This window comes from Rhinoderma darwinii, chromosome 1 (assembly GCF_050947455.1).
Source record: "Rhinoderma darwinii isolate aRhiDar2 chromosome 1, aRhiDar2.hap1, whole genome shotgun sequence".
Taxonomy (NCBI): domain Eukaryota; kingdom Metazoa; phylum Chordata; class Amphibia; order Anura; family Rhinodermatidae; genus Rhinoderma; species Rhinoderma darwinii.
In genome coordinates, this window is record NC_134687.1 from 450,741,835 (window position 1) to 450,768,733 (window position 26,899).

Here is a 26,899-nt window from a genome sequence, read left to right on the forward strand (position 1 = left end):
CACTTTATTAATTCGTTCAACTTGGCCATTGGATTGTGGGTGGTAAGCAGAAGAGAAGTCCAGTTTTACATCCAGAAGTTTACACAGCGCTCTCCAGAATGTGGTTGTGAACTGGACACAGTGATCAGAAACAATGTGGAGAGGCAATCCGTGCAGGCGAAAGACTTGTCAGGCGATAGAGCTGAGGGATGAAATGTGCCATCTTGGAGAAACGATCTACAATGACCCAGACAGTGGTGCATCCAGCAGAGGAAGATCTGTAATAAAATCTATGGCTATATGCTGCCAGGGAGTATCAGGTACTGGCAGAGGTTGGAGTAGACCCGCAGGCTTGGAATCAGAAACTTTCTTTTGAGCACACTTCAAAGGTGGAGACAAAGTCCTGGACATCTTTGGGTAGCGTGGGCCACCAATAGTGGTGAGTGATGAAATCCTGGATTTTTTGAATGCCAGAATGGCTTGCCAACTTGAAGTTGTGACCCCAGGAAAGTGTTTTCCTCCTGTCTGCAGGAGGGACATAGATTTTCACAGTCTTTCACTGGATTAACAGCTATTATGTGTGAGGAGTCAATTATATGCTTTAGATCCTCTTCATGGTCGGTTGTCTCAAAGGAGCGGGATAGAGCATCTGCCTTGACAATTTGGTCCGCTAGACGAAAATGAAGTTGAAAATTAAACCTGGCAAAGAAAAGCGACCACTTGGCTTGATGTGGATTTAATCATTGTGCCGACTGTAAGTAGGTGGTTCTTGTGGTTTGTGTAAATGACAAATGGGTCTGCCGAAACTTCCAACAGATGTCTCCACTGTTTTAGGGCCAACTTGATGGCTGGAAGCTCACGATCTCCAATAGAATAGTTCCTCTCTGCTGCCGAGAAGAGTTTAGAGAAAAAGCCACAGGAGACAGCTTTTCCCTTTCTTTGGAAGAAGAGTGCTCGAGCACCAATGGAAGAGGCGTCAACCTCGAACGAGAACTGACGGGAGACATCTGGATGGTGTAGAACGGAGGAGGAGGTGAAGGACCTTTTAAGCTCTGAGAATGCAGATTTCGCTTCAGGGGGCCAATGCTTTGCATTTGCTTCTTGGTGAGGGCAGATAAGGGAGCAGTAAGCAAAGAAAAGTTAGAGATAAATTGTCTGTAGAAGTTCGCAAAACCCAGAAATGTTTCTGTATAGCACCAAGGTGTTGAGGACGAGGCCAATCTAGAACCGACTTTACTTTTTCTGGATCCATCTGGAGTCCATGATCAGAGACAATATAGCCCAGGAAGGGCCAGGATTTTTTTTTCGAAGATGCATTTCTCCAATTTAGTGTAGAGGTTGTTAAGCGCGACAGTACTTGGCGAAAATGTTTTCGGTGTGTCATCAGATTAGGTGAGTAGGACAAATTCCGGGAACACAGCTGAAGCATTACACAAACTGAAGGGCATCACGATATATTAATCGTCTCGGGTGTTGAACGCAGTTTTCCACTTGTCACCCTTGCGGATACAGATCAAGTTATAAGCCCCACGGAGATCCAGCTTAGGGAAAATCTTGGCTCTACAAATACGTTCGAAGAGCTCAGAGATAAGCGGCAAGGGGTACTTGTTTTTGACAGTGATCTTATTCAGACCACGATAGTCTATGCAGGGCCGGAGGGATCCATCTTTTTTCCCTACAAAGAAAAATCCGGCTGCGGCTGGAGACGTTGACTTCCTAATAAACCCCCACTCGAGGTTTTCCTTGACATATGCCGACATGGCTTGGGTCTCGGGCAGAGAGAGAGGATATACACCCGTCCACAAGGAGCCGAAGTCCCAGGAAGAAACTCTATTGGACAGTCATATGGACGATGTGGAGGCAAGGTCTTAGCCTCCTTCTTGCTGAACAAGTCTGTACAGCAGGCATATTAGGTAGACCAGGGAGCGACTGAGACACTGGAGGTCGGGCAGGGCAAACCACAGCAGAGGTAACAGCAATAGCCCCACTGAAGAATTTCCACAGAATTCCAATCAATCACTGATGTGATCAGTCCTGCGAAGCCAGGGTAATCCCAACAGAGCTGGATTAATAACCACGGGTGAAACGTAGAAGGCTATTTGTTCAGAATGTAGAGCACCCACTTGTAACTTCAAGGGTTCAGTGATGAGCAGAATTGGGTCCAGCAACTGATGACCATTCACGGAAGCCACCGCTAGAGGTTTCTTTAGACGAGGGAGATGTGGGCAAGTGGAGCTGGTCTACTAAAGTCTGGTGTATGACGTTCCCGGCCACTCCAGAGTCCATATAGGCGAGACAGGATGTGAGGCTTCACCAACGAGGATAGAGGCTGTGATCGAGAGTTTAGGAGAGGATTTTATAGAAGATATGGGTTCACCTAGGGTAGTCTCTCCTATCAACCCTGAGTGCTGGAGTTCCCCGGCTTCTGAGGACTCTGATGCACAAAGTGACCCTTTGTCCCACAGTACATACACAAGTTAGCAGCGCGTCTGTGTTACTGATACTGGTCTGATATTCTGAACCGGTCAACCTGCATAGGCTCTTCAGAAGCAGTAGTGGAAGGGGAGGAAGCAGGGGTCTTTGAAACTTAGGCGCCAGTGTAGAGAATTTTCTCTCTTGGAGGGCTCATTGAGAGTGTTCCCGGAACCTCAGGTCTATGCGGGTGGACAACATTATCAGGAAATCCATAGATGGGAGATCATGACCTGCCAGCTCATCTTTGATCCTACCGGCTAATCCTTGCCAGAAGGTCGCCACTAGAGCCTCATCATTCCAGGCAAGCTCTGCTGTGAGCGTACGAAATTGGATGGCATATTCGCCCACAGTCGAATTTGCCTGACGTAGAGAGAGAATGGAAGCGGCGGCTGAGGACGTATGGCCTGGTTTCTCAAAGATGGTACAGAAGGTGTCCAGGAAGAGCTGCAAATTAGTGGACTCGGGTCCTTTCGTTTCCCAGATGGGATTCGCCCATGCCAATGCCTTGCTAGACAAAAGGGAGACGATGAAGGCTATTTTCGACTGGTATGATGGAAACAAATGGGAAGTAAATTTAAATTGAGGATGCCTCGATAGGTTTTGGAGTCCTCATCATAGCGGGGGGGAAGTGGCAATTGAATTCCGTCTCCGGAGCTGACTGGAACTATGGCAGTCTGAGGAGTAGATTGAGCTACAGCTTGTGGAGCTGCTAGAGTAGGAACAGGGCTGATGTAGAGGCGACTGGCATTGGTATTAACCCCCTGCAGTAGCTGATCCTGGCATAATCGGAAGTCTCGCATATCATCTTGCATAACTTGAACCGCTATCTTGGGTTTGCTAGCGAGGTTCATGGCCTGAGAAAACTGTAACGTCCACTGGGGATGTGAACCCACTGGACTACTCCGCAGTAACAGAGTAGTTGCTGGCCGGACAGATATGGGAAAGTTAAACGGACCCAATTGGAGTCATACAAACCAAAATACACAAAATATCTATATAAAATATACCCTTTATTTAATATATTTAAAATACACAGTGGTAAAAATATATAAAAAGTATGGAACAATTTGTGAGCCAAAAGACACTTTCCACTAAATGTGGAATTAGGCACTTAACATGATGCAGTTAGTATCCCAAAATAAAAAAAATAATGCAATAGATGGCTACCAAAAGAACATATATATTATTCCTGCAAACCTAGCATGCAATGAAATGGGTTAAGGAAACAAAGCAAAAGAAGGTGTATATGTATGAACAGAAAAATGCATGTTTCCTCTCCTGCAGAAGATATATAATGCTATTAGTAAGGTATCACTTATTGGTATTTGACAGAAGAAGAAGTCATATTTAAAGAGGCTCTGTCACCAGATTATAAGTGTCCTGTCTCCTACATAGTCTGATCGGCGCTGTAATGTAGATAACAGCAGTTTTTTTTATTTTGAAAAACGATCATTTTTGGGCAAGTTATGAGCAATTTTAGATTTATGCTAATTAGTTTCTTAAAGACCAACTGGTCGTGTTTTTACTTTTGACCAAGTGGGTGTTGTAAAGAAGTGTATGACGCTGACCAATCAGTGGCCGATCAGCGTCATACACTTCTCATTGTTCCAGCCCAGCTTCTTTCACTGCACAATCACACTGTGCTGTGGATCATGCTGGGCTGGAACAATGAGAAGTGTATGAGGCTGATTGGTCACTGATTGGTCAGCCTCATAAACTTCTTTACAACACCCACTTGGTCAAAAGTAAAAACACGCCCAGTTGGTCTTTAAGAAACTCATTAGAATAAATCTAAAATTGCTCATAACTTGCTCAAAAATGATCGTTTATCAAAATATAAACCACTGCTGTTATCTACATTACAGCGCCGATCAGACTATGTAGGAGATAGGGCACTTATAATCTGGTGACAGAGCCTCTTTAAGGATAAAGACAGCACAAATAGATGTAAGGCCTATATAAGGTGGATGGTCCGCCTCGACGTGCGTTTCTCATTAGTATTCCTCAGGAGATATAGGAGTCACAGGTAGATAGTACCTTGGTGGCAGGCAGGTCACAGTCAGGTAGTGGAAGCAGGATGGTGCCGGATTACTGAAAGCAGGCTGGTGCTGGATAACTGGAAGTAGCCTTGTGCCGAATTACTGGAAGCAGGCTGGGGCTGGAATACTGGAAATAGGCTGGTGCTGGATAACTGGAAGCAGGCTTGGGCTAGATTAAGACCCCCGGACGAAGTAGGTGGCGTAACACGTGTTGGGGATCAGGGTCCTCCTTTTTGTGCCTGTCTAGTCTAATTATTTTCCCTAACTCGACACTTGTCAGTATATGGCTGCTGCATTTATTGTTCAGGCACTTGCACTGCTGTATTTATCCATGCATTTTTTTCTATAGGTTTTTGGTACTTGTGTGGGGATCCTTGTATCATGGGTTTGTTATTCCACTTTACATTCTGTATTTTATCTTGTATCTAACAAAGATGTTATATTTTGCATTATACTGGTTATCCTGCCTGTATTTTGTGATAGGAGTACTGGATTACGGGGAGCAAGACTGATCATGGACATGGACTCAGGATGTAGGACTTGACACAGATACAGAATTGGTCACAGACACTGAACTCAGTATACAGGACTTGACACGGATACAGGAGTGGTCACGGATACTGGACTCAAAATACAGGATAGTCACGGACACAGGTTTCAGGAAACGGGATACGGAACCTTCGCAGACTAACAATGAGTTAGTAACAACATTGCTCAGGCACTGGGTTAGTGGGCAGCGTTCCTTAAATAGTCCAGGTTATCCAGGCTAGGCTGGGGACACTTTTACGCTGGCCCTTTAAGAACAAGCACTAGCGTGCGCACCCTGCAGGCACAGTCCTGGGGAGGAGGAGGCAGAAAGCAGAGCGTGATGGAATCCCTGGGAGGGGACACGCGGGCGGGGATACACAGTCCTGCGTTCGCAGGAATGCCGGAAGTCATCGACAGCGGGCATACCAATCCCTTTCCTTGTTATATATTGTGTCTGGTATCGCAACTAAGCCCCATGCTACAGTGCCACTCTTGTTTGATGGTTGTGCCTGGTGTTACAGGTCAGCCCTATTCACTGAAAAAGGACTGACAGCCCATGAACAAGGGAGGAACTGACGATGGATAGAGGCCCTTTTTTTCCTCTCCTCAGATAACCCCTCTAAGTTTAAGACTTAGTTGTAGTTTCTTGATTTTTAACATACAAGTAATAGTGTTATGGGAAAAAAATTATACGTTTTAATGAATAGGAGAGTGGGTATGCATGAACATGAGAAAGAATGGGCCCCCAATACACTAGATTAGGAGGCTTTATATGCAATAGGCAGAAAATGAATAAAATAAAAGACATGTTATTTCATACTATGGCAATTTGTATGGATATATTTCATTTTTTTTTCTTCCCTTTAATGACAAAACTACAATAATACCAAACTCCTGTATAGTTTTACCTTAGTATTTAGAATATGCTATGGACCGCAATAAGACAAGAATGTGGGTTTTCTTATTCATTATTTCTCTCTTCCTCTAGGACATTCTGCAGAAATAAAACGAATCTGTTACTGGGTTTTTGATTAACGTTACATTCTGGGCCTCGGCTGCCTCTCCGATTGGTACAGAAGGCCATTTAAAAAAAATCAATAAAAAAAAAAATCAATTTGTGCCTTTGTTAACAAGTGAACATATTTTTTTACAACGCTAGGTGGAAAAGATGCTCTGACCTGGTTACACCTCTTATGTTCCATACCTGGACTATTGCCTTGTAAATGTGTTGAATAAATACAACTACATCTTGTCACGGGAAGTAGTTCCCATTTCCTTTCTGAATGTAGATGAATGTGTAAATGAGTCAGTGGATGAGAGATTCAGATTTAAACACCATTCCTTACTGTTTGGGTTTGTCCACAAACAACGGAATTGCTGAAAGAAAATTTCTGCAGCAATTCCGTTGAAAGTTGCAGATTTTCCGCTGCTGCAAAAACGCACCATTTGTCTGTCGTTTTTTTTCGGCAGAAAATGTTGCGTATTTTGCTGGGTTTTTCACAATGTTGGGAGACAGTGACATCTCCTCTGAAAAACGCAGCAATTCTGTCCACATTCAGCAGCAGGAATTGACGTGCTGAAGTCCGAAAATTATGCACCGCAGGTCAATTTCGGCTCAGAATTTTTACGCAGCATGTGGATGAGATTTGTTAAATCTCAACCACTATGCTGCTACTGTATTCTGCTGTGTTTTTTCCGTCCGCAATTCCATATGGAAAAAACGCAGCAATTCTGCACGGAATTGCTGCGTGTGGACGAGCCCTTACAGGGCATTCAAAAAAATGCCATACACACACACACATACACAATCAATCAGTTATGAAAAAAGTCAAACAGAAGTCTGAGCCGTATGTATTACAGATATAATATAATGTATATGTTGCATACTGTATATATAAATAAACAGTAAGGAGCAGACTCTCAGAAAATTACTTTAGAGAACATCCTTTTATATTATTATTACTATTATTATTGTAGGGATATTTATAAACTTTATGCTGGAGGTCATGCATCATAATAAATGAATGAAAAGTCCAAAAACTGTGTAGATGGATGAAAGTTAGCATTCCTAATTCTCTCAACATGTTCAGCTTGGTGGAAAATGCAAGTTATTTAATCAGAGCAAGACGGGAAAAACAGTTGTCATACAGCTTTGCTGACTCCACTTAACACTGGGAGAAATAAAAGGATTGGACAGGAAAAATCCAACCTGTTCATTGTACATTTCACTTCCCCCTATAGCAATTCTGCTGGATATACCAGGCCTTATAATGGTTAGAATGTTGGAGGAGTCCATTAAAATATTAACCAGATTCCATTGACATAATACAAGTTCTTCTGCCAGGTCTAGTTGTAGGGTGACATTTTACTATTTTTCAAATAACATTTTAAACATTGGGAGAAGCTTTGGAATATCCTAATGGTCCTATTACACGGCCCAATATGGACCATGTAAACAAGCGCAGATCAATGAGACAGCTCGTTGATCACTGCTTGTTTGCTCCTTTCACAAGAATCGCTCGTCCTCATACATTTCGATCATGTCAGCAGCACGTCTCTCTGCTTACACAGGGAGATGTGCTGCCAATAACGATAATATTTTAGGCTGCAGAAACTATATGATAAGCTTACACAGGGCAATGACCGGGAACGAGCGTTCTGTGATGCCCGATCATTGGCCCATGTAATAGGGCCAGTACTTGTTAGGAGGGTCCCTTGACAATAAGCTGATCAGAAAGTATCTCCCTGATAGGACCCCAATGGTCAGCAGTAATCTGTGGGGAAACCTGGCAGTAAGTGTTCAATTTCCCTGCAGCGCCACCACAGGGGAAATTTAAGCATTACACAGTGCTTTTTCAAATCAATAGATTGTCTGAGACATACAGGACAGTACAGGTCCTCAAGAGCGAGAGACGCTCTTTGTCCCTGCTCTCCTCTCTGGCAGAGAGATGAGGATCCTGAACTCAGAATTCCCTAATACGGTACATGAAAATGCGTTTTCTGAACTACAAAAAACCCTTTAACAAATTTTTTAGGGAATAGAGTAGTACATATTACCATGCATAGTTAAAGTAATAGAGGGCAACAAATAGAGAGTTGTTGAATATAAATGTTGAGTTCCTATGTCCCTATTGTTTAGGAAAAGTGCTATTTTTTCTAGATCCATGACTATTACTGTTGTAAAATTAAAAATGTATCCATGGGTTTCAACGATTAAGGCCCCATGCACACGACCGTGCCCGCAATCACGGCCCGCGATTGCGGGCACGGCCGGCCGCTGACTGACAGCCGCATTTTCGGGCCGTGCTTCCATACAAAGTATGGGAGCACGGCCCGCAAAATGCGAAAGAACGGACATGTTCCATAATTCCCGGAACATTTCCACGGCACTGACACTCTTCCGTAGTGCTACGGAAAGGTGTCAGTGTTCAATGAAAGTGAATGGCTCAGTTTTTGCGGACCGCAATTGCGGTCCGCAAAAACGGAGGTTTTTTACGGTCGTGTGCATGGGGCCTAAATATAACTATATACAGGGGCATACAGGTAATACATAATCATTCGTATTTGGCATAAAAACAAAAACAAACAAAACAGAACAATTCACAAATATTTTACAATGATTGTAAATTTTAGCCCATACAATAATATACAGAGATTGAGGGGCAACAATATCATGCTGCAATGGGAAAAGAAATGGTGCAAAATAATAATAAAATAACAAAAGTAATAATAACTTAATTAAAAATAATATAAACCATTTAAGTCTCTAGCTTTAATGTCCTGAGTATTTGGGTGAATAATTACTGTCAGGTTCTGAGATCAAGTATTATAGGTGCAGCTAAATTCTTTGGCAGCTTTCGATATAGAAGATCACAGAGGTAAAAATTTCTAAATGGAGCGGATGGACACACCTCAATGTGAAGGACAATTAGAAAAAAAACGTGCAAACTGTGCAAGTACAAGCAGAATCGGAAGACATCTTAGAAGGGATTTCATAATTGTCTCTTAAATTCGAGTCCGACTTGCAGAATCAGAGCGTGGGCTGCACAATGTCAGTGCACTTGGTTCTTGTATGAGTAATATTCCTTCTCTGTCACAAACTAGTGGATTTGATCTCCTGAGCTCCAAGCCAGCCATTTTTCTCATTGTGTGATTTAGCTCTGCGCATTGTGAATTCTTCAGTGATTTCTAAAACACTTTTTCCTTTGGTCTCTGGGAGGAAGAATCCAATATATACAGTCGTGCTGACACATACCACTAGAAATGGCATAAAGCAATAATGACGAAGTCCTTGCTAGAAAAGAAAGAACATTGGTTCGTTGGTGGCAGTGTAAATACTTGCAGGCAAAACTTCTAGTCAGAAATAGAAAGCAAGGTCTATGGTCAAGCAGTAAGGATAAAATTAAAGGTAATAGCCATAAATTGTAATAATAAATCTATGCTGAAATGACACTCTTTCGGCATACAAATCTGACTATATATGTCGGGGCTCTACCTGACAAATATGCTGAGCCTCAGTGCAGACATAGGGCACTTGATCGGCCGAACGAGCGGGAACACTTGTTCCCAGTCAATCCCTCAGGCGACGATCAACCGACAAATGAGCTAACGCTGGTCCGACGAGTGATTGCATCTTTTATGTAGGAAAAAAAATATATATTCCTTGTCAGCATTGCAGCACATCTCCCTGTGTAAACAATATGCAGACTATGTGGACGAATGATCGTATTAACGATCGTTCACCCCGACAGTCACGATGATATCTCCATGTAAATGGAGTTAAACAAGCACCGATTGACATATGATTATTGTCGATTAGCACTCGTTACCGGCAGGAAGTCTGCCTGTGTAAAAGGACCCTTATCGTATTATCTTAAAGGGGTCGTTCACTTATATATAATTGCTCACTGTTCTAATGCATTCTGACATGCTGGTTTTAGGAAAAATAAAACTGCCACAGAACCAGAATGTGTGAATACATCGTGGATACAAAAAGCAATTAACAATAATACTTTTGTTTCTTGTTGATATAATTTGTCACATTGTTAAACAAAAACATTCATTGTCCGACTTTTCTTATACATTGCATGTACGACTGACTTTACGCTGGTAAACAGTGGTGAGTGTGTGTACAATAATTGTAAGGTGGTCAATGCTCATCTTTGGTGGTATATAAACTGGGAATGCACCTTTAGACATCAATTCATCAGAGCCAATGATAGTAATCATGTTGGTAGGAGCACAGCATATGAAGAGCACATACAAGAAATATATGGTATTGCAGCCGGGCATATGACACCGATTGTTTTTCAGTGCCCTGTCAGTCATTTCACCTGACTTTACAGGAGGTGAGTAATATGGTTGTTGTGACTGTGTGCGAACTATATACAGATAGTTTAGATAAATTCCACAAAAATGTCAACAGTCTGTACTCACCATAATGAAAGGAAAGGCCAAGCCTACCACAAATAGTATTAGCCACATGACGGAGCCACAGATCATGTATGCAGCAGGTCGGGCCATCTGGTCAAATATCTCCGCTGGCATTAAACCAGTAACTCCAGCTATTAGTTTAGAAAGAAACATGGAAGCAATTGATTTTGGTCCTGAAAATACAGAGCTATCTGCGAACACAGTAACTCTGTAGAAACCTTTATTTTAAACTAAGGAAACAACACTTTTGACTAGTAATAGTATCAGCTACTACTAGTAATAGTAGTATTGTCAGGGATCATTACCATGTATATTGTTTGCAAAAATATTATTGCTTTATATCAGTATATTTCACAAAGAGATGGATCTATGGAACACAAAGGAGCCTGTATCAGGGACACGCCTATGGAAGAGACCGCCCCTGGAATGCAAGGATAGTGTACAGATGGACTTACAGCTGAGGAGCCAATGGGGCTTAAGCACGTCCCACATCTCTAGGGGGGAGATTGTGTTTCTTTCTTTGTTCAATAAAATGTTCAGTTCTTACTTCCTACTAAACTGAGGGAAGATGTGTACCAACATTTGTCTGTTTGGTGTACTTTTTCCATGCATGCCCTCAGATTCCAACATACAGAGGTGGTTATTCGGTGTGAAATAACAGGGAAAAGGAAGTTTTACCCTGACGGTATCAACTACTATTGATATTCAAGTACATGAGGTTCAGAGGTTCTATATGCATTTGGGACAAGTCATGGACATTTGTGTTACAGTTCCATATTTACCTGGACCAATTCCAAAACTCAAGATGTAGGCAAAAATACAGACCATGCTGAGATGCGGCATCCATATAATGTGTTCCTAGTAGATAGGAAACTTTTGTTTAGGTTAAGAAGCGTTTAACATTCAGTAGCTGAGCACAGTAATGTTCTCAGTGCATAGGATGGCAGGGCGCTGAGCTCTTTTACACATCATTTTATTATTTGATGGTGTGATTCAGTATAACAAGTCAGGCAAATGCTTGTGAAGACTAATGTAGTGAGCATATGAGTCCAGCTTTCCCCACCCACACCCACTGACAAACATTTACATGGCTTTTTAAACTGAAGTACGCCATCATATAATATAAATCTACCGTATATATGCCAGAGCTCTGCACCCCTCATCCCTGGCTGTCCCCATTATTCCAGTACAGCCTAATAGAATAAATATTGAAATACTAGTTTGTAAAATATTTTAGGTACAAGGATGTTTGCCACTGACTATTTTACACTTACAGTGGGATACAAATATAACTTTAAAATGCATATATTTAATTGCTTTCCATTATGCTGTATTCACACATGGGGCATTACACGCAAAACGACCGCGACATGTGAATACAGCCTTACACTTACACCAGTCTTTATCAATGGTGCGAATGGTTTTGAAAAAGATGTGCAAAGCTTGTACCTGCTGAGATAAGGCCACCATAAAAACCACAGCCCACACAGACATCAAGCTGTATCCCCCCATCACCAGCATACGGCGTCCAACACGATCAATGACTAAAGTCTAAAAGATAAAATCATTGGAAGATGCGTAATAATAATAATAAGTAATAATATTTAATTCTATATACGTAGTTTATAGATTGGCCCTTGGAAGACATTTTTTTTTAGAAATTATCACTACTAAGACAAGTTACAGAGAATCTGTCAGCTCCTTTGACAAATTTGTTTCTAAATAATTCTGGAGCACCTTCTGCATTCTGCCATTCCTCTGTTATTCCTCCTGGAAATTCATTTATAAAAAACAGACTTGCTAAGAGAGCCGACAGAGCCTCCTTAATAGAATGTAAGTTCTTTAGGGAGTACTACTCACACAAGCGATTGAAGTGATGAGTTCACAACTTCCTGTACCAATCACAACATACTGAATCTTCTCCGGGGCAATCCCAGCTGTTTGAAATACATAGGATGCATAGAAATACATCTAAAGAGACATAAGATGAAATATCAATGAGTAATGTTATTGTGTTAAAAGTTGGAATAGTAGTCTGAAATGACGTAAATATACAAGATAGGACATGTTTTGTCTCACCGAGTCATTACCACAGAGTTGCATAGCACTGCTGAGAACCACTATAGTGAGAAGCTGCCGTCGCAGGGATGGATCATGTATTATCTCACACGGACCCTTTGCCCTCTGTCCTTGTATAGCTGTCTGCTCCGCCATCATCTCCTCCACCTCACTACTGAAATCACAATTCCCCCGAAGCCGACGTAAAGCTGCACACAATAAAACGTTCAGCAAACAGGACATCAGAGTTCAGGCTTAGCTAGTATGCAAAAGCTACAACTATATACATTTCAGACCAGTGATTGACAAGATTCTTACCAACTACACAGGAATCTTTGTCCTTTAAATCAATTAACAGATATCGAGGACTTTCAGGAACCCAAGGAAGGAGCATCAGTTGTAGGATACCTGGAACCACGTTGCTAGCTAGGAGAAGGGGCCATAGCTCCTCACTGCCCAATATCTCCCTAGAATTAGATACAAAGCTGTATTGAAATCGCTCAAGGTATATAAAAGAGTCAAGACAAACCATGGAAATGTTGCCATGCTTTTAGCAGTCAGAGGTAACCCCCGCAGGGGTCAGATGTAACTTCCGCAGGGGTGTGCTGGGATGTTGACAGAGGACTGTAAAAAAAATCACCATGTTTTTGTCTTATTTTAGACTTGACTGATGGATAAAAATTCAGTTTGAGAATCAAGCATTGTTGGCAAAGTTTGGGTGGCCTGCTTGACGGGCAAGGAAGACAAACTACCGCATCCAGTAGATATTATTATTCTATAACCACTGTAAATATAAAAAAAACATACCAAAACCTGTTGTACAAAAAACACAAAAGTTATTTCTAGAATTTCTAGTCTCGCGCACACATGCTTGCACTGAATGACTTCTTCAAGGAATATGAGGGGAAGACTCACATAGCAGTTACCATTATAATGTATTTTAGGATAGTATGGAGAAATTTTACACTTGGATATATCCTTTATCCCTAGTTTTGTAAATGTTTTTTTCCCCTTGGACTTGTTTTTCACAACGTGGCAGATGTCACTGAAAACACACATCTTATGGATTCTATATAAATTAACATAGCGATCACAAAAAATGAGAGTTCACGTGTTTTACAGTCATTATTTAAAGAGTCCCTAATGTCAAATATTACATCAAGGAATTACAATTCCCTAATTCACACTTATTACAGGTGGGATGAATCCTTTACGGCTGCAGGGAAATGCCAACTGCATTACCCACATACATTAGTGAGATATATAGTGACCTAATGTGTAGAAAAATATATTATATTTAAAGGACCAGTGTCACGAAAAAAAAAAAATTTTTAGACCAATTTGCTTTTAGTGTTTTATTAAATATTTTTTTATTTATTTGTGTGTTTGTGTTTTACTTTTTTTTATTTTTTCACTTTTTCTTGTCCATGGGGGCTGCCATTTTTTTTTCCACCTCTGTATGTGTCGATTAACGACACATACAGACATGGAATACGGCACATACATTCCCATAGTGAATGCGAACGGGGCCCGTTCCATCCACTATGGTGTACGCCGTCTGTGTGGGAACGGCGCATGCACTGCTCCCACACAGTCCAAATAGAACTGTGCGACGTCCGGCGCCATTTTCTTGTGGACCGGAAGTCGCGGCCGGACACTAAGATTACTACTTCCGGTCGCGGCTTCCGGACTTGTGCACTTGGAGCGGCGGTAGCAGACGGAGCGGACGGACCGGAGGGAGCGGCGGCGACTGGAGCAGGTAAGTTATTTCTATGTATGTTCGTGTTTTACTGTGTGTTTACTACTGTATGTTAACCTACTACACTGTGTGTTAGCTCAAAAAATGGCGACACACAGTGTAGGAGGTTTGACCGTTCAATCCCCTCGTTTCTCCCGGCACTAGCCAGGATAAAGGAGGGGAGGATTCTGAGAGCTCACTAGAGCGAGGGATTTTTTCCCAATTTTGCAGCATAAAGCAATGTGGTTGCTTTACCACATGCAATGCTGCAATTTTGGGAATTGCTCCATCTAGTGACCAGCACTGGGAAATATTATAAATTAGAATCTAATTTATAATATTTCCTGACTCGTGAAAAAAATTAAAAAATTAGAACAATGTTTAATCACCTATACACTAACTGTTTAACTAAGAAAATTATTTTTTTCTAGCGACACATTCCCTTTAAAGAGGCTCTGTCACCAGATTTTGCAACCCCTATCTCCTATTGCAGCAGATAGGCGCTGCAATGTAGATTACAGTAACGTTTTTATTTTTAAAAAACGAGCATTTTTGGCCAAGTTATGACCATTTTTGTATTTATGCAAATGAGGCTTGCAAAAGTCCAAGTGGGTGTGTTTAAAAGTAAAAGTCCAAGTGGGCGTGTATTAGGTGCGTACATCGGGGCGTTTTTACTAGCTGGGCGTTCTGATGAGAAGTATCATCCACTTCTCTTCAGAGCGCCCAGCTTCTGCCAGATCACGCTGTGACGTCACTCACAGGTCCTGCATCGTGTCAGACGAGCGAGGACACATCGGCACCAGAGGCTACAGCCTATCTGCTGCAATAGCAGATAGGGGTTGCAAAATCTGGTGACAGAGCCTCTTTAAGCCAATATGAAAACCACATTTTCCATTCTCAGGAATGGTCTTTGTTTGAAGTCTTAAATGTATTCTTTTTTACATTTCACAGTTACCTGAGTCCTACCACTTGCCCCATTACTAGCCCAATAGCAGTACTGACTGCACATGATAGAGCTCCTGTACCACGTAGTTTTTTGGGAGCGCTTTCCCCAAGATACATAGGTTGAATATTCATGCTGACTCCTAGAGAAAAGGAAAAGACAAGAGTGTGCATAAGAATAAAAATCCTTATAGCTCCTCAATAGTCCTACATTTTTTTTCTCTCAATATTCCACCTATCTGAAATAAACAATTTTTACCTGAATTCACACCAGCTAAGATTCTCCCCAGTATGATCATTTCAAAGGACTTGGCATAGCGGCTAAACCCACAAAAGATTGCAGAGAGCATTATAAAGAGATTGTTGAAGAGCAGAGACTTCTTTCTGCAAATGTAAGGTAAATACATAGACAGTAATAATGAAAATACTGTAGATAGATATTGACTTTAAATAATAACAACAGTAAGGGCCTGTTCACATCAGCATTAGGTTCCGTTGATGGAGGGGGCAACCCCATTTTTCTTACAGCTTAGATTTTGCTCACACTATTGACCGCAGCATCTAAGTGGTTAAACGGCCAGGATCTGAGTTATCTCCAATCCCGGTTGTTGCAGTGAGATGCCAGCTGTGACATACAGCCAACACCCACTGAGTAAAAAGCAGCCTAAACCTGTGAGCCCGCTTCAGACTGCTCTTTGGCAGCTGTGACCTACAGTTATGTCATATGTTGCCAAGGGGTTAAAATGTTAAAACCATTTTAATATCTATTGTCAATGCTGAGATATTATCCCTTAGGCCTTATTCATATGAGCGTTGAATACGTCCGTGTGACAGCCGTTGAAACAACGTCCGTCACACGGACCTATGTAATTCAATGGGGCCGTTCACATGGCCGTTGTTTCAGCAGAGCGTGTGAACGGCCCCATTGAATTACATAGGTCCGTGTGACGGCCGCTGTTTCAATGGCCGTCACACAGACGTATTCATCGCTCGTGTGAACAAGGCCTATTTTTTCCACGCATCCCTCCATAGACTCTAGTCTATGGGGGATGCGTGATAACGCGTCCTGCAGGGTACAACACGGATGCACCTCGGACATGAAAAACTGTAGTTTTTCACTTGCGAGGTTTGCAACGTTTGTGTGAATCTAGCATTATTGAAAGAGATTCCATTTCCTGCGCTGATTTTTGTCATCTGCAGTGTTATCATGAGGACTTTGTGCAAACATACGGCGGCCAGAATAAATCTTTTAGGTGGCCACCATTAGGCTTTTAGGCCCAGAATTTTGAGCAATCACATCTCTGCATGGATCTCTGCTCCCTGTGCCTGACACGTCTCTCTCTCACCGATAGGGAGAAATGCTTCAGTCACAAGGAGGAGGGCAGGGGAAGGGGGAGCGGAGGCTATTACATTAGCAATTATTCAGTGTATAAGGTAGGATATCAAGTCAGCATTTAATTTTTTTTACTGCCTATGCTGCACTATGCTCTTGGTTACGAAGTAATTAGTCAATAGTATATTAGTTACATTATAATGTTAGTTAACATTAAATATTAATACATACTTTACCTTCCCAGCCTGATAGCCATAGGACCTGCCAGTAGTGCTCCCAAGAAACCACCAAGTGGGAACACAGAGACTATTATAGACCAGATGAGAGTTATTATCCAACTGTCCAGCTCTGAACCATAGCGCTCTAGCCAAGTTTCATTCACAAATTTTTGAATATGCTGTAAAAAGGAAAAAGATAAAACAGATGAGACACTCTATGGGTGTGTTCACATCAGCGTCACCCTTCCATTCGTGGGTTCCGCTAGACCTTTCCGTCGGAGAAACCTGTGAACCGTATAGAAAACGGAAAGCCTAGCTTCCGTATGCATTACCATTGAATGCAATGGTAATGCTTCCATTGCAAATGGTTTCCGTGTGTCTCCGTTCCGTAAGGTTTCCGTTTTTTTGGCATAAACAAAGCGGTCGCATACGGAAATGTCTGACGGAACCCATGAACGGAAGGGTGACGCTGATGTGAACACACCCTATGATGTACTGTAACATTACCTAACTTAATAGCTAGCAATGTCCAAGTAAAGAATAGGTCAAATACTATTTTGTTTTGTATTGCAAATTATTATCTTAGTAAATGTTCTATTTATTTCCTTCATTTTATATTTATTTTACGCCTTTTCGTTATTTTTGAGTGCATTGTGATACAAAACAAAGTTAATCCTGTAATTTCTAAATGTAAAAAAAAAGAAAAAAGGTCCATCCAGCATACATACATTTGTGGGTGCATTGATGATTGTAAGGTTGTACCCATACTGGAAAGTGCCTCCGATACCGGCTGCACACATTGTAAGCAGCAGCACCCATCCCTGAAATACAAAATTGTTAATATATCTATATGGTATAGTTTACTACATTGCAAGTGCAAAGTTAGAAGGACTCACATATAAAATGAGACATTTGGTACAGTATTGAACCCTCCCCATCATTAGGACTTACAGGCGTTATAGAGGGGAATCCCCTGTTTGGCGCCCTCTTCTATGAATAAGCTCTAGCCATCTATGTAGGCATCTATGTAGGCAGGCATGACAGAGATTCTCGCAGTGTCAATATCCCCGTCAGGCCCTGAATTAGGCATAACACATGGTACTACTCTTGCCTGGAGTGTTCCTTTAGAAAGTCTTTATGGTATGTTTACACTGATGTGGAGTTTTGGTGTGGAAATCTCCATTTGTAGTGTAAAAAAAAATCTGCATGGATTTTAAAGGGGTATTTTCAAACTCAACAATTATCACTTATCCACAGGACAGGTGATAGTTTTCTAATTTCTGGGGGGCCCCACCACTGGGACCCCTACCGATCAGGAGAACAAAGGTCCCGAACCCCCTCTTCTTCTTTACTGCTCAACTACAGTGAGGAGGACATTGAATGGAGGGGCAGCATGCACGCTGCAGCTCCATTCAAAGTCTATGGGAATGACAGAAACAGCTGAGTACAGTGCTTGGCTGTTTGTGGCAGTCCCATAGACATTTAATGGAGCGGCGGGCACATGCATCGACCGTCACCCCATTCAAGTTCTTTCTCATTGCAGAGGATGCAGTGAGAAGAACTTGGGGGTTCGGGACCCCCTTTTCTTGCAATCGGTGCAGGTCCAAGCGGTGGGGACCCCAGTGACCAGACCTGTGAATAGGTGATAATTGTTAAATAAAATTTGCAGCATGCCCCATGCGTTCCAGAGTTCCTGCGAAAAATTATGCCGATCTTACCAATTGAATTGTAATAGGTGAAATCTGCTGTAAAATCGACATATTTACAAGCAGATGCAGGGCTCCATTGCGGCATACATACCCATAAACCACGGTTACTCGGTAACGTAACTGCCTAATCATTGCTGCAGGTGGGCGCACAACCCAAATTGTAGAAGGCATCTATTAATGGCTTTTCCTCTCTTTTGCTTTCATTTATTCAACATTTACCATTCACTTCTATTGGACTGTGTCTGGTGAAAAATGATTGCAAACATGACATTTGGGCTTATCCCCATATTTATGAAGCCAGCACACCACCTTTCCCCACACATGAATGTGTTTGGAAAAGTGGACGGTGGCCTCAACTGTAACATGGCTGCATTTTAACGTTAAAGTGTCCGAGCACGGAGACCCCCACTGATTGCTAGAACGAATCAGCTGAGGAACTCGTGTGAGCGGTCAGCCGCTTCGTGTCTGTTCAGCTTTTTCCGGAAATAAATGTATCGTGTACGGACTCAGTAGAAAGTCTATGAGCCCGTACTCCGATACATCAGCTTTCCGGAAAAAGCCGAACAGACACGAAGCAGCTGAGCGCTCACACGAGTGCCTCAGTTGCTTCGTTCTAGAGATTGGTGGGGGTCTCAGTGCTCGGACTCCCACCAATCCAGACTTCTGACACGTCTCTTTAACATGTCAGAAGTTTGTCAAACGTTTAGTCACCCTTTAATATTAAGACGGCAAGATCCAAACACCTCCCCCTCCCCTGCGGTCCTGCTGCATCCAACTCTTCTGTAGTCTAAACTCATAGGGTATGTTCTCACGCTCAACAAAAAACGTTTGAAAATACGGAGCTGTTTTGAAGGGAAAACAGCTCCTGATTTTCAGCCGTTTTTTAAGCAACTAGCGGTTTTTTACGGCCGTTTATGGAGCTGTTTTTCTATTGAGTGAATGAAAAACGGCTCCAAAAACGTCCCAAGAAGTGACATGCACTTCTTTTTACGGGCGCCTTTTTATGCGCTGTTATTTGAAAATGGGCCGTAAAAAAAAAACGACCCATTGGAACGGACATTGAAATCGACGGGCAGATGTTTGTAGGCGTTCTGCTTCCGATTTTTCAGCCGTTTTTCAGGACGTTTACGGCCCGACAATTGGCTGAAAATAGCCCATGTGAACATACCCATAGAGTAAAACCACAGGAAGGAACCTTGCAAATGTAATCGGGGCTTTAAAATATGTTGTATTACATCCATCCGAAACCGGCCTTCTATATCCATCAACCTGACGAGAAGGGGAAAAGATTGTAGAAAATTGTCACAGGGAAAAAATCCTTTCAGTGTACAGCTCCCTGTACCCGGTAATTATCACACCGACAGCATTATTAGAATAGCTGCACTGCGGTTTCTGGAGGGTTAAACGAACGCATAAATCGAATGAATGAACGAAAGCTTGAATGAGTGTTTTTCATGTTTACACTGCAAACTACTTCCGCCCTAACATGGGGGGACGGGGACGTCACGACGCACGACGCACGACGTCCACTTTACCTTGCCGTTCTTACCGGTGTCCGTGCGCTGCCTTGAGTTTCTGTCAACTCCTCGTCCCCCTCTTCTTCCATGGGCGGGAAAGAACCGACGGAATGAGGTGTTTGGTCACCAGTGCTAAGGGATGCCAGGTGTGCAATGACACGCTGTATCACTGCGACTGGCACCGTCTAGAGAAAGACTGGCAGAGTCTAGAGAAAGACTGGCAGGATTAGAAGTGACCTATGCGGTTACTGGCATATGTCGCACGGTAATCTCTCTCTCACACAGACGTCGTAAAGCTGCAGCGTTCCTGCTGGGAGCTGGAGATGCGTTAGCTCATACGGGTTGTTTGCGGAAATAATTTCCCCTCGTGGGTCCCGGTTATAATCCTCGTCTGTTTACTGTGTCATCAAATACAGCTAGAATTTTATTAAAGGGATTCTCCACTTTTTTTTAATTATTATTTTGATTCCTAATTGTCGGTGTGTGAAAAGTGAATTGGATGTGATCCCCACACTGGAGCAGGTCTTGGTACCCTCCAATAGAAATACAGAACTACAATGTCTTCACTGATGTCCGGCTTTCCATTATCTTCAGGCAGTACAAGTACATATACTTTTTGTTATTTAACCCCTTGGTGTCACAGCCATTTTTCCTATTTTTATATATTGTTTTTTTTTTCTCCCCATCATCCAAAAACCATAACTTTTCTATTTTTTCACCTTGCCGTATGAGGGCTTGTTTTCTGCAAGGAGTTATGGTTTTTAATCGCACCATTTAATGTACCATACAGTGTACTGGGGAACGGCACAAAAAGTATTTGTGGGGCTGAATGGGTGAAAAAAAGGGATTCCTCCATTGTTTTTTGGGTTTCGTTTCTATGATGTCCTCCGTGCGGTAAAAGCAACATGTTAACGTTATTCTGCGGGTCGATATGATTACAGCAATAGCAAATTTATATCGTTTTGTTTTACTACTCTTAAAAAAAAAATTTTTTTAACTTGTTAAAAAAAGGTTTTGTGTCGCCATATTGTCAGACCCATAACTTTTTTTTACATTTCCGTCGATGGAGCGGCGTGCAGGCTTCTTTTTTACGGGCGAGCTATAGGTTTTATTGGTACTATTCTGGGGTAACATACTGCCGAGACCTGGTAAGTATTGAGCGTTCTCCGCCCATGAGCCCTCCAAAAGTTACGTCAAATATTGGGAAGGGGTTAAGCTACTTGCAGCCTATAATCCCCTTAGGCCTCCTTCACACACAGAAAATGTCTGCTAATTGAAACCACCAAAAAACGCTTTTAGGCCTCGTTTACACGAGCTTGATATACGTGCGTGCGACGAGCGTGCTTTTCACGCGTGTCGTATGCACCTATATTAGGCTATGGGGCATGCAGACAGTCCGTGAGTCCGCTGAAAAAAACTCACGACATGTCCTACCTTTGTACGCTGTTCGCGCATCACGCACCCATTGAAGTCAATGGGTGCGTGAAAACCACGCATGCTGCACGGAAGCACTTCCATGGGACGCGCGTGATTTGCGCACCAGCTGTCAAACTCTGAATGTAAACAGAAAAGCACCACGTGCTTTTCTGTTTACAAACATCCCAACGGAGTGTCATAATGATGGCGGCTGCGAGAAAATCTCGCAGCCGCGCATCATACGCTGATGACACACAGAGCTGTTAAGTGCATTTTGCGCACACAAAACGCCACATTTTTTGCATGCGCAAAACGCACACGCTCGTGTAAATCAGGCCTTAAAAATACTAGCGTATTTTAAATGTAACACGCGTTTTTAGTGCCACTTTTAATTTAGGCCTCATGCACACGACCGTAGTGATGTGCACGGCCGTGATTTTCAGGCCGGCCCCCCCCCCAAAAAAAATTGCGGGTCGTGCACATGGCCATGTGCATTAATTTCTAAGCCTGGACCGTAAAACACGGCTGTAATAAGACATGTCTGCTCTTTTTGCGGTCCAGGCTCCTGGGCCATGCACGGACCGTGGAAACCACGGTCGTGTGCATGGGCCCATTGAAATGAATTGCGGCCGCAATTTACCCGCAGATTTGCGGATGAATTGTGGCTGCAAAGATACGTTCGTGTGCATGGGGCCGTAGTGTTATTTTGTACATGCATTTTTTATAGTGTATTTGAAGTCCTATAGAAAAGCATATGGAAAAAAAAAACACATGCCCAGGACATGCTGCATTTTGAAAAAAAAAACAACAAACCAAAACGCAGTTGTATGTAGTGCATTTGATATTTTACTATAGACTTTAATGTAACATCTGGCCGCACTAAAAAACACCACAAAACGCTGTGTGTGAATCCAGCCTTAAGGCAGAAATCAGCAGTTGACACTAAATTCATACCTGAACATGTGAACATGGCCTAAAGGTGTTGTTCAGGATTACGCTGAGATCACATTGCGACTAGCTAGCTACAGGCTACAAACCACTATAACTGGCACCAGCAGATTCCATTTTTGCTCTCGTGTCTTATTGATCAGGTAACAATGCGCGTGTGCCACCCGCCATCCTGGCTGACCCCACTACAGAGAATATAGCCTGCAGACATTGCAGGAGCACAGACCGAGAGGTAACTATATATACACACATATGCCTGGTACATACCACCCTCAGGAGCTTACCAATCTCTGCTTTTGTTCCATTCTCTTGCTTATAAGATCTTGATTCTTAGTTCTTTTTCTCTGTTAAATATTAGGAAATACAATTCTAGACCTCTCTTTAAAGGAATGTCAGTTTAGTTATCCATTATGGGCTGTTACTATGCAGTCAGATCCAAGAACATCAAGCAACCCCAGCTTCTTATTCCTGCAAGCCGTATAATCAAAATATGTCTTATTTTACAGTGCCACCCTGATTCTTTCCTGTTAATGGAGTGCAGACCTTTGTATATTGACATTATTAAGCTCTTTTCAGAACTCATACTTTCTTAACCCCTTAAAGAGGCTCTGTCACCAGATTTTGCAGCCCCTATCTGCTATTGCAGCAGATCGGCGCTGCAATGTAGATTACAGTAACGTTTTTATTTTTAAAAAACGAGCATTTTTGGCCAAGTTATGGCCATTTTTGTATTTATGCAAATGAGGCTTGCAAAAGTACAACTGGGCGTGTTGAAAAGTAAAAGTCCAAGTGGGCGTGTATTATGTGCGTACATCGGAGCGTGTTTACTACTTTTACTAGCTGGGCGTTCTGACGAGAAGTATCATCCACTTCTCTTCAGAACGCCCAGCTTCTGGCAGTGCAGCACTGTGACGTCACTCACAGGTCCTGCATCGTGTCGGCACCAGAGGCTACAGTTGATTCTGCAGCAGCATCAGCGTTTGCAGGTAAGTAGCTACATCGATTTACCTGCAAACGCCGATGCTGCTGCAGAATCATCTGTAGCCTCTGGTGCCGATGTGTCCTCGCTCGTCTGACACGATGCAGGACCTGTGAGTGACGACACAGCGTGATCTCTCGAGAACACGGCTGTGTCTGCACTGCCAGAAGCTGGGCGTTGTGAAGAGAAGTGGATGATACTTCTCATCAGAACGCCCAGCTAGTAAAAGTAGTAAAAACGCCCCGATGTACGCACATAATACACGCCCAGTTGTACTTTTACTTTTCAACACGCCCAGTTGTACTTTTGCAAGCCTCATTTGCATAAATACAAAAATGGTCATAACTTGGCCAAAAATGCTCGTTTTTTTAAAATAAAAACGTTACTGTAATCTACATAGCAGCGCCGATCTGCTGCAATAGCAGATAGGGGTTGCAAAATCTGGTGACAGAGCCTCTTTAAGGACATAGCCATTTTTTTTCAAATCTGGCGTGTCACTTCATGTGGTAATAACTCTGCAATGCTTTTATGTATGCAAGCGATTCTGAGATTGTTTTCTTGAGACATATTGTACTTTAAGTTAGTGGTAAAATTTGGTCGATATATTCAGTGGTTATTTGTGAAAAACCACAAAATTCAGAGAAAATGTGCAAAAATTAGCATTTTTCTAAATGTTAGGCCGGGTTTACACAAGTGTGTGCGTTTTGCGCACGCAAAAAATGCAGAGTTTTGCGTGCGCAAAAGGCACTTAACAGCTCCGTGTGTCAGCCGCGTATGATGCGTGGCTGCGTGATTTTCGCGCAGCCGCCATCATTAGGACGCTGGATGTTTGTAAACAGAAAAGCACGTGATGCTTTTCTGTTTTCATTCATCCTTTACAGTGCTTTTGCGCGAATCACGCTTGTCCCACGGAAGTGCTTCCATGTGACATGCGTGGTTTTCACGCACCCATTGACTTCAATGGGTGCGTGATGCGCGAACAGCGCACAAATATAGGACATGTCGTGCGTTTCACGCAGCGGACATACGCTGCGTGAAAATCACGCACCTGTCTGCACGGCCCCATAGACTAATATAGGTCCCTGCGACGCGCGTGAAAATCACGCGCGTCGCACGGACGTATAACACGCTCGTGTAAATGAGCCCTTAATGTATCTACTTGTAAAACAGATAGTAATACCACACAAAATAGTTATTAGTTAACATTTCCCATATGTTTACTTTGTTTGCATTGTTTTCGTAAAAGTATTTTTATTTTTCTAGGACGTTACAAGGCTTAGAACTTTAGCAGCAATTTCTCACATTTTCAAGAAAATTTCAAAAGGCTATTTTTTCAGAGACCAGTTCAGTTCTGAGGTGGCTTTGAGGGCTTTATATATTAGAAAGTCCCCATAAATCACCCCATTTTAAAAACTAGACCCCTCAAAGCAGCATTCAGAAAGTGTTTTAACTCTTTAGGTATTTCACAGGAATTAAAGCAATGTAGAGGGCAAATTTATAATTTACATTTTTTTTGCCAAAATTCATTGGTAATAAATTTTTTTCTTTAACACAGAAGGTTTTACCAGAGAAACGCAACTCAATATTTATTGCCCAGATTCTGCAGTTTTTAGAAATATCCCACATGTGGACCTAGTGTGCTAATGGACTGAAACACAGGCTTCAGAAGCAAAGGATCACCTAGTAGATTTTGGGGCCGCCTTTTTAGAATATATTTTAGGCACCATGTCAGGTTTGAAGAGGTCTTGTGGTGCCAAAACCGTGGAAACCCCCCAAAAGTTACCCCATTTTGGAAACTACACCCCTCAAGAAATTTATCTAGGGGTATAGTTAGCATTTTGACCCCACAGTTTCTTTACTAAACTTATTGGAATTAGTCTGTAAAAATGAAAATCTACTTTTTTCTAAAAAAAACATAGACATTTTTAATTTTACAAGGAATAAATTAGAAAAAGCACCCCAACATTTGTAAAGCATCTTCTCCCGATTACGGCAATGCAACATATATGGTAATAAACTGCTGTTTGGTCCCACGCCAGGGCTCACAAGAGAAGGAGCACCATTTCGATTTTGGAGAGCAGATTTTGCTGGAGTAGTTTTCAGTGCCATGTCGTGTTTGCAACGCCCTGGAGGGACCAAAACAGCGGAAACCCCCCAAAAGTGACCCATTTTTTAAAGTACACCCCTCAAGGAATATTTCTAGGGGTATAGTTAGCATTTTGACCCACACGTTTTTTGCAGAATTTATGAGAATTATCTAAATCTAAATCTTTTCTAATAAAATGTAGTTTTAGCTCAGATTTTTTCATTTTTACAATAGATAAGGGAGAAAAAGCACCCCAACATTTGTAAAGCAACTGCTGTTTGGACACACGGCGGGGCTTAGAAAGGATGGAGCGCCATTTGACTTTTGGAGCTCATGGAATGGTTTGCGGCGCCATGTCACATTTGCAAAGCCACTGAGGGGCCAAAATAGTGCAAACCGCAAAAGTGACCTCATTTGGGGAACTACACACCTCGTGGAATTTATCTAGCGGTATAGTGAGCATTTTGACCCCACTGTTTTTTTGCTGAATTTATTGGAATTAGGCAGTGAAAATTAAAATCTACATTCTTTCCACTAAAATGTTGAATTTTTTCATTTTCACAACGAATAAATGAGAAAAAGCGGCCCAACAATTGTAAAGCAATTTCTCCCGAGTACGGCAATACCCCATACGTGGTAATAAACTGCTGCTTAAACACACGGCAGGGCTCAGAATGGCAGGAGTGCTACTTGGCATGTAGATTTTGGTTGATTGTTTTTTGGGCGCCATGTCACATTTGCAGAGCCCCTGAGGTACCAGAACAGTAGAAACCCCTGAGAAATGACTCCATTTTGGAAACTATACCCCTCAGGGTAATCATCTAGGGGTGTAGTGAGCATTTTGATCCCTCAGGTGTTTCATAGATTGTATTAGAATGAGGCAGTGAAAATTAAAAATATAATAATATAAAAAGTAATAGGAGAAAAAATAACACACGATTTGTTACCCAATTTCTCCCGAGTACGGCAATACCCCATGTGTGGCCCTAAACTGCTGTTTGGGCACATGGCAGAGCTCAAAATTGAAGGAGCGCCATTTTGCTTTTAGAGTGCAGATTTTGCTGGACTGGTGTACGGGCGCCATGTCGCATGTGCAGAGCTCCCTTAGGTACCAGAGTAGAGTGTAAACCCTGAGAAGTGACAGGGCTTGGGAGTGAAAGGCGCATATGAGGCCTATTTTGGTGATTTTCGAAGCATTAGCCCACAATTGCAGGGCTCTGGGGTCAAATAGTAAAGCAAACCCCCAAGTAGTGACCCCCATTTTGGAAACTGCACCCCTGAAGGCATTTTATTATCCCATATCCATATGCCAAAGTCGGGTAGGGGAAGTATGGAGCGGGCTCACAGAGTAAACCCACTCCATACGATGCGGGTGTCGGCTGTTTGTTACAGCCGACACTTCAGAGTAACGAGCGGCATCGCGCTCGAGCGCGATCCTGCTCGTTTAACTCGTTAAATGCTGCGGTCAATAACGACCGCAGCATTTAAATCGACCCCCTCT

The 26,899-nt window shown here is 42.4% G+C and overlaps 1 protein-coding gene across 1 annotated transcript; it reads right to left on the reverse strand.

Annotated features, from left to right (window-relative positions):
• Positions 1-6,905: 6,905 nt before the first annotated feature.
• On the reverse strand, positions 6,906-20,368 carry LOC142657098 (solute carrier family 2, facilitated glucose transporter member 11-like). Its single transcript, XM_075832149.1, has 12 exons — positions 20,002-20,368; positions 17,472-17,564; positions 16,762-16,922; positions 15,452-15,576; positions 15,206-15,335; positions 12,831-12,979; positions 12,534-12,721; positions 12,315-12,425; positions 11,904-12,005; positions 11,237-11,312; positions 10,458-10,585; positions 6,906-9,315 (listed from the first exon to the last, which is right to left on the reverse strand). Exons 1-12 carry the CDS (start codon positions 20,056-20,058, stop codon positions 9,115-9,117), a joined length of 1,521 nt encoding a protein of 506 aa, XP_075688264.1. The 5' UTR covers positions 20,059-20,368; the 3' UTR covers positions 6,906-9,114.
• Between the last annotated feature and the right edge of the window lie 6,531 nt (positions 20,369-26,899).

Coding starts and splice junctions, on each gene's coding strand:
- LOC142657098 (XM_075832149.1), bottom strand. CDS start 20,058: ATGGAAGAAGAGGGGGACGAGGAGTTGACAGAAACTCAAGGCAGCGCA. Junction 17,565..20,001: donor AAGGCAGCGCACGGACACCG/GTAAGAACGGCA, acceptor TTTGTATTTCAG/GGATGGGTGCTGCTGCTTAC. Junction 12,980..15,205: donor GGGCAAGTGGTAGGACTCAG/GTAACTGTGAAA, acceptor ATCTAATTCTAG/GGAGATATTGGGCAGTGAGG.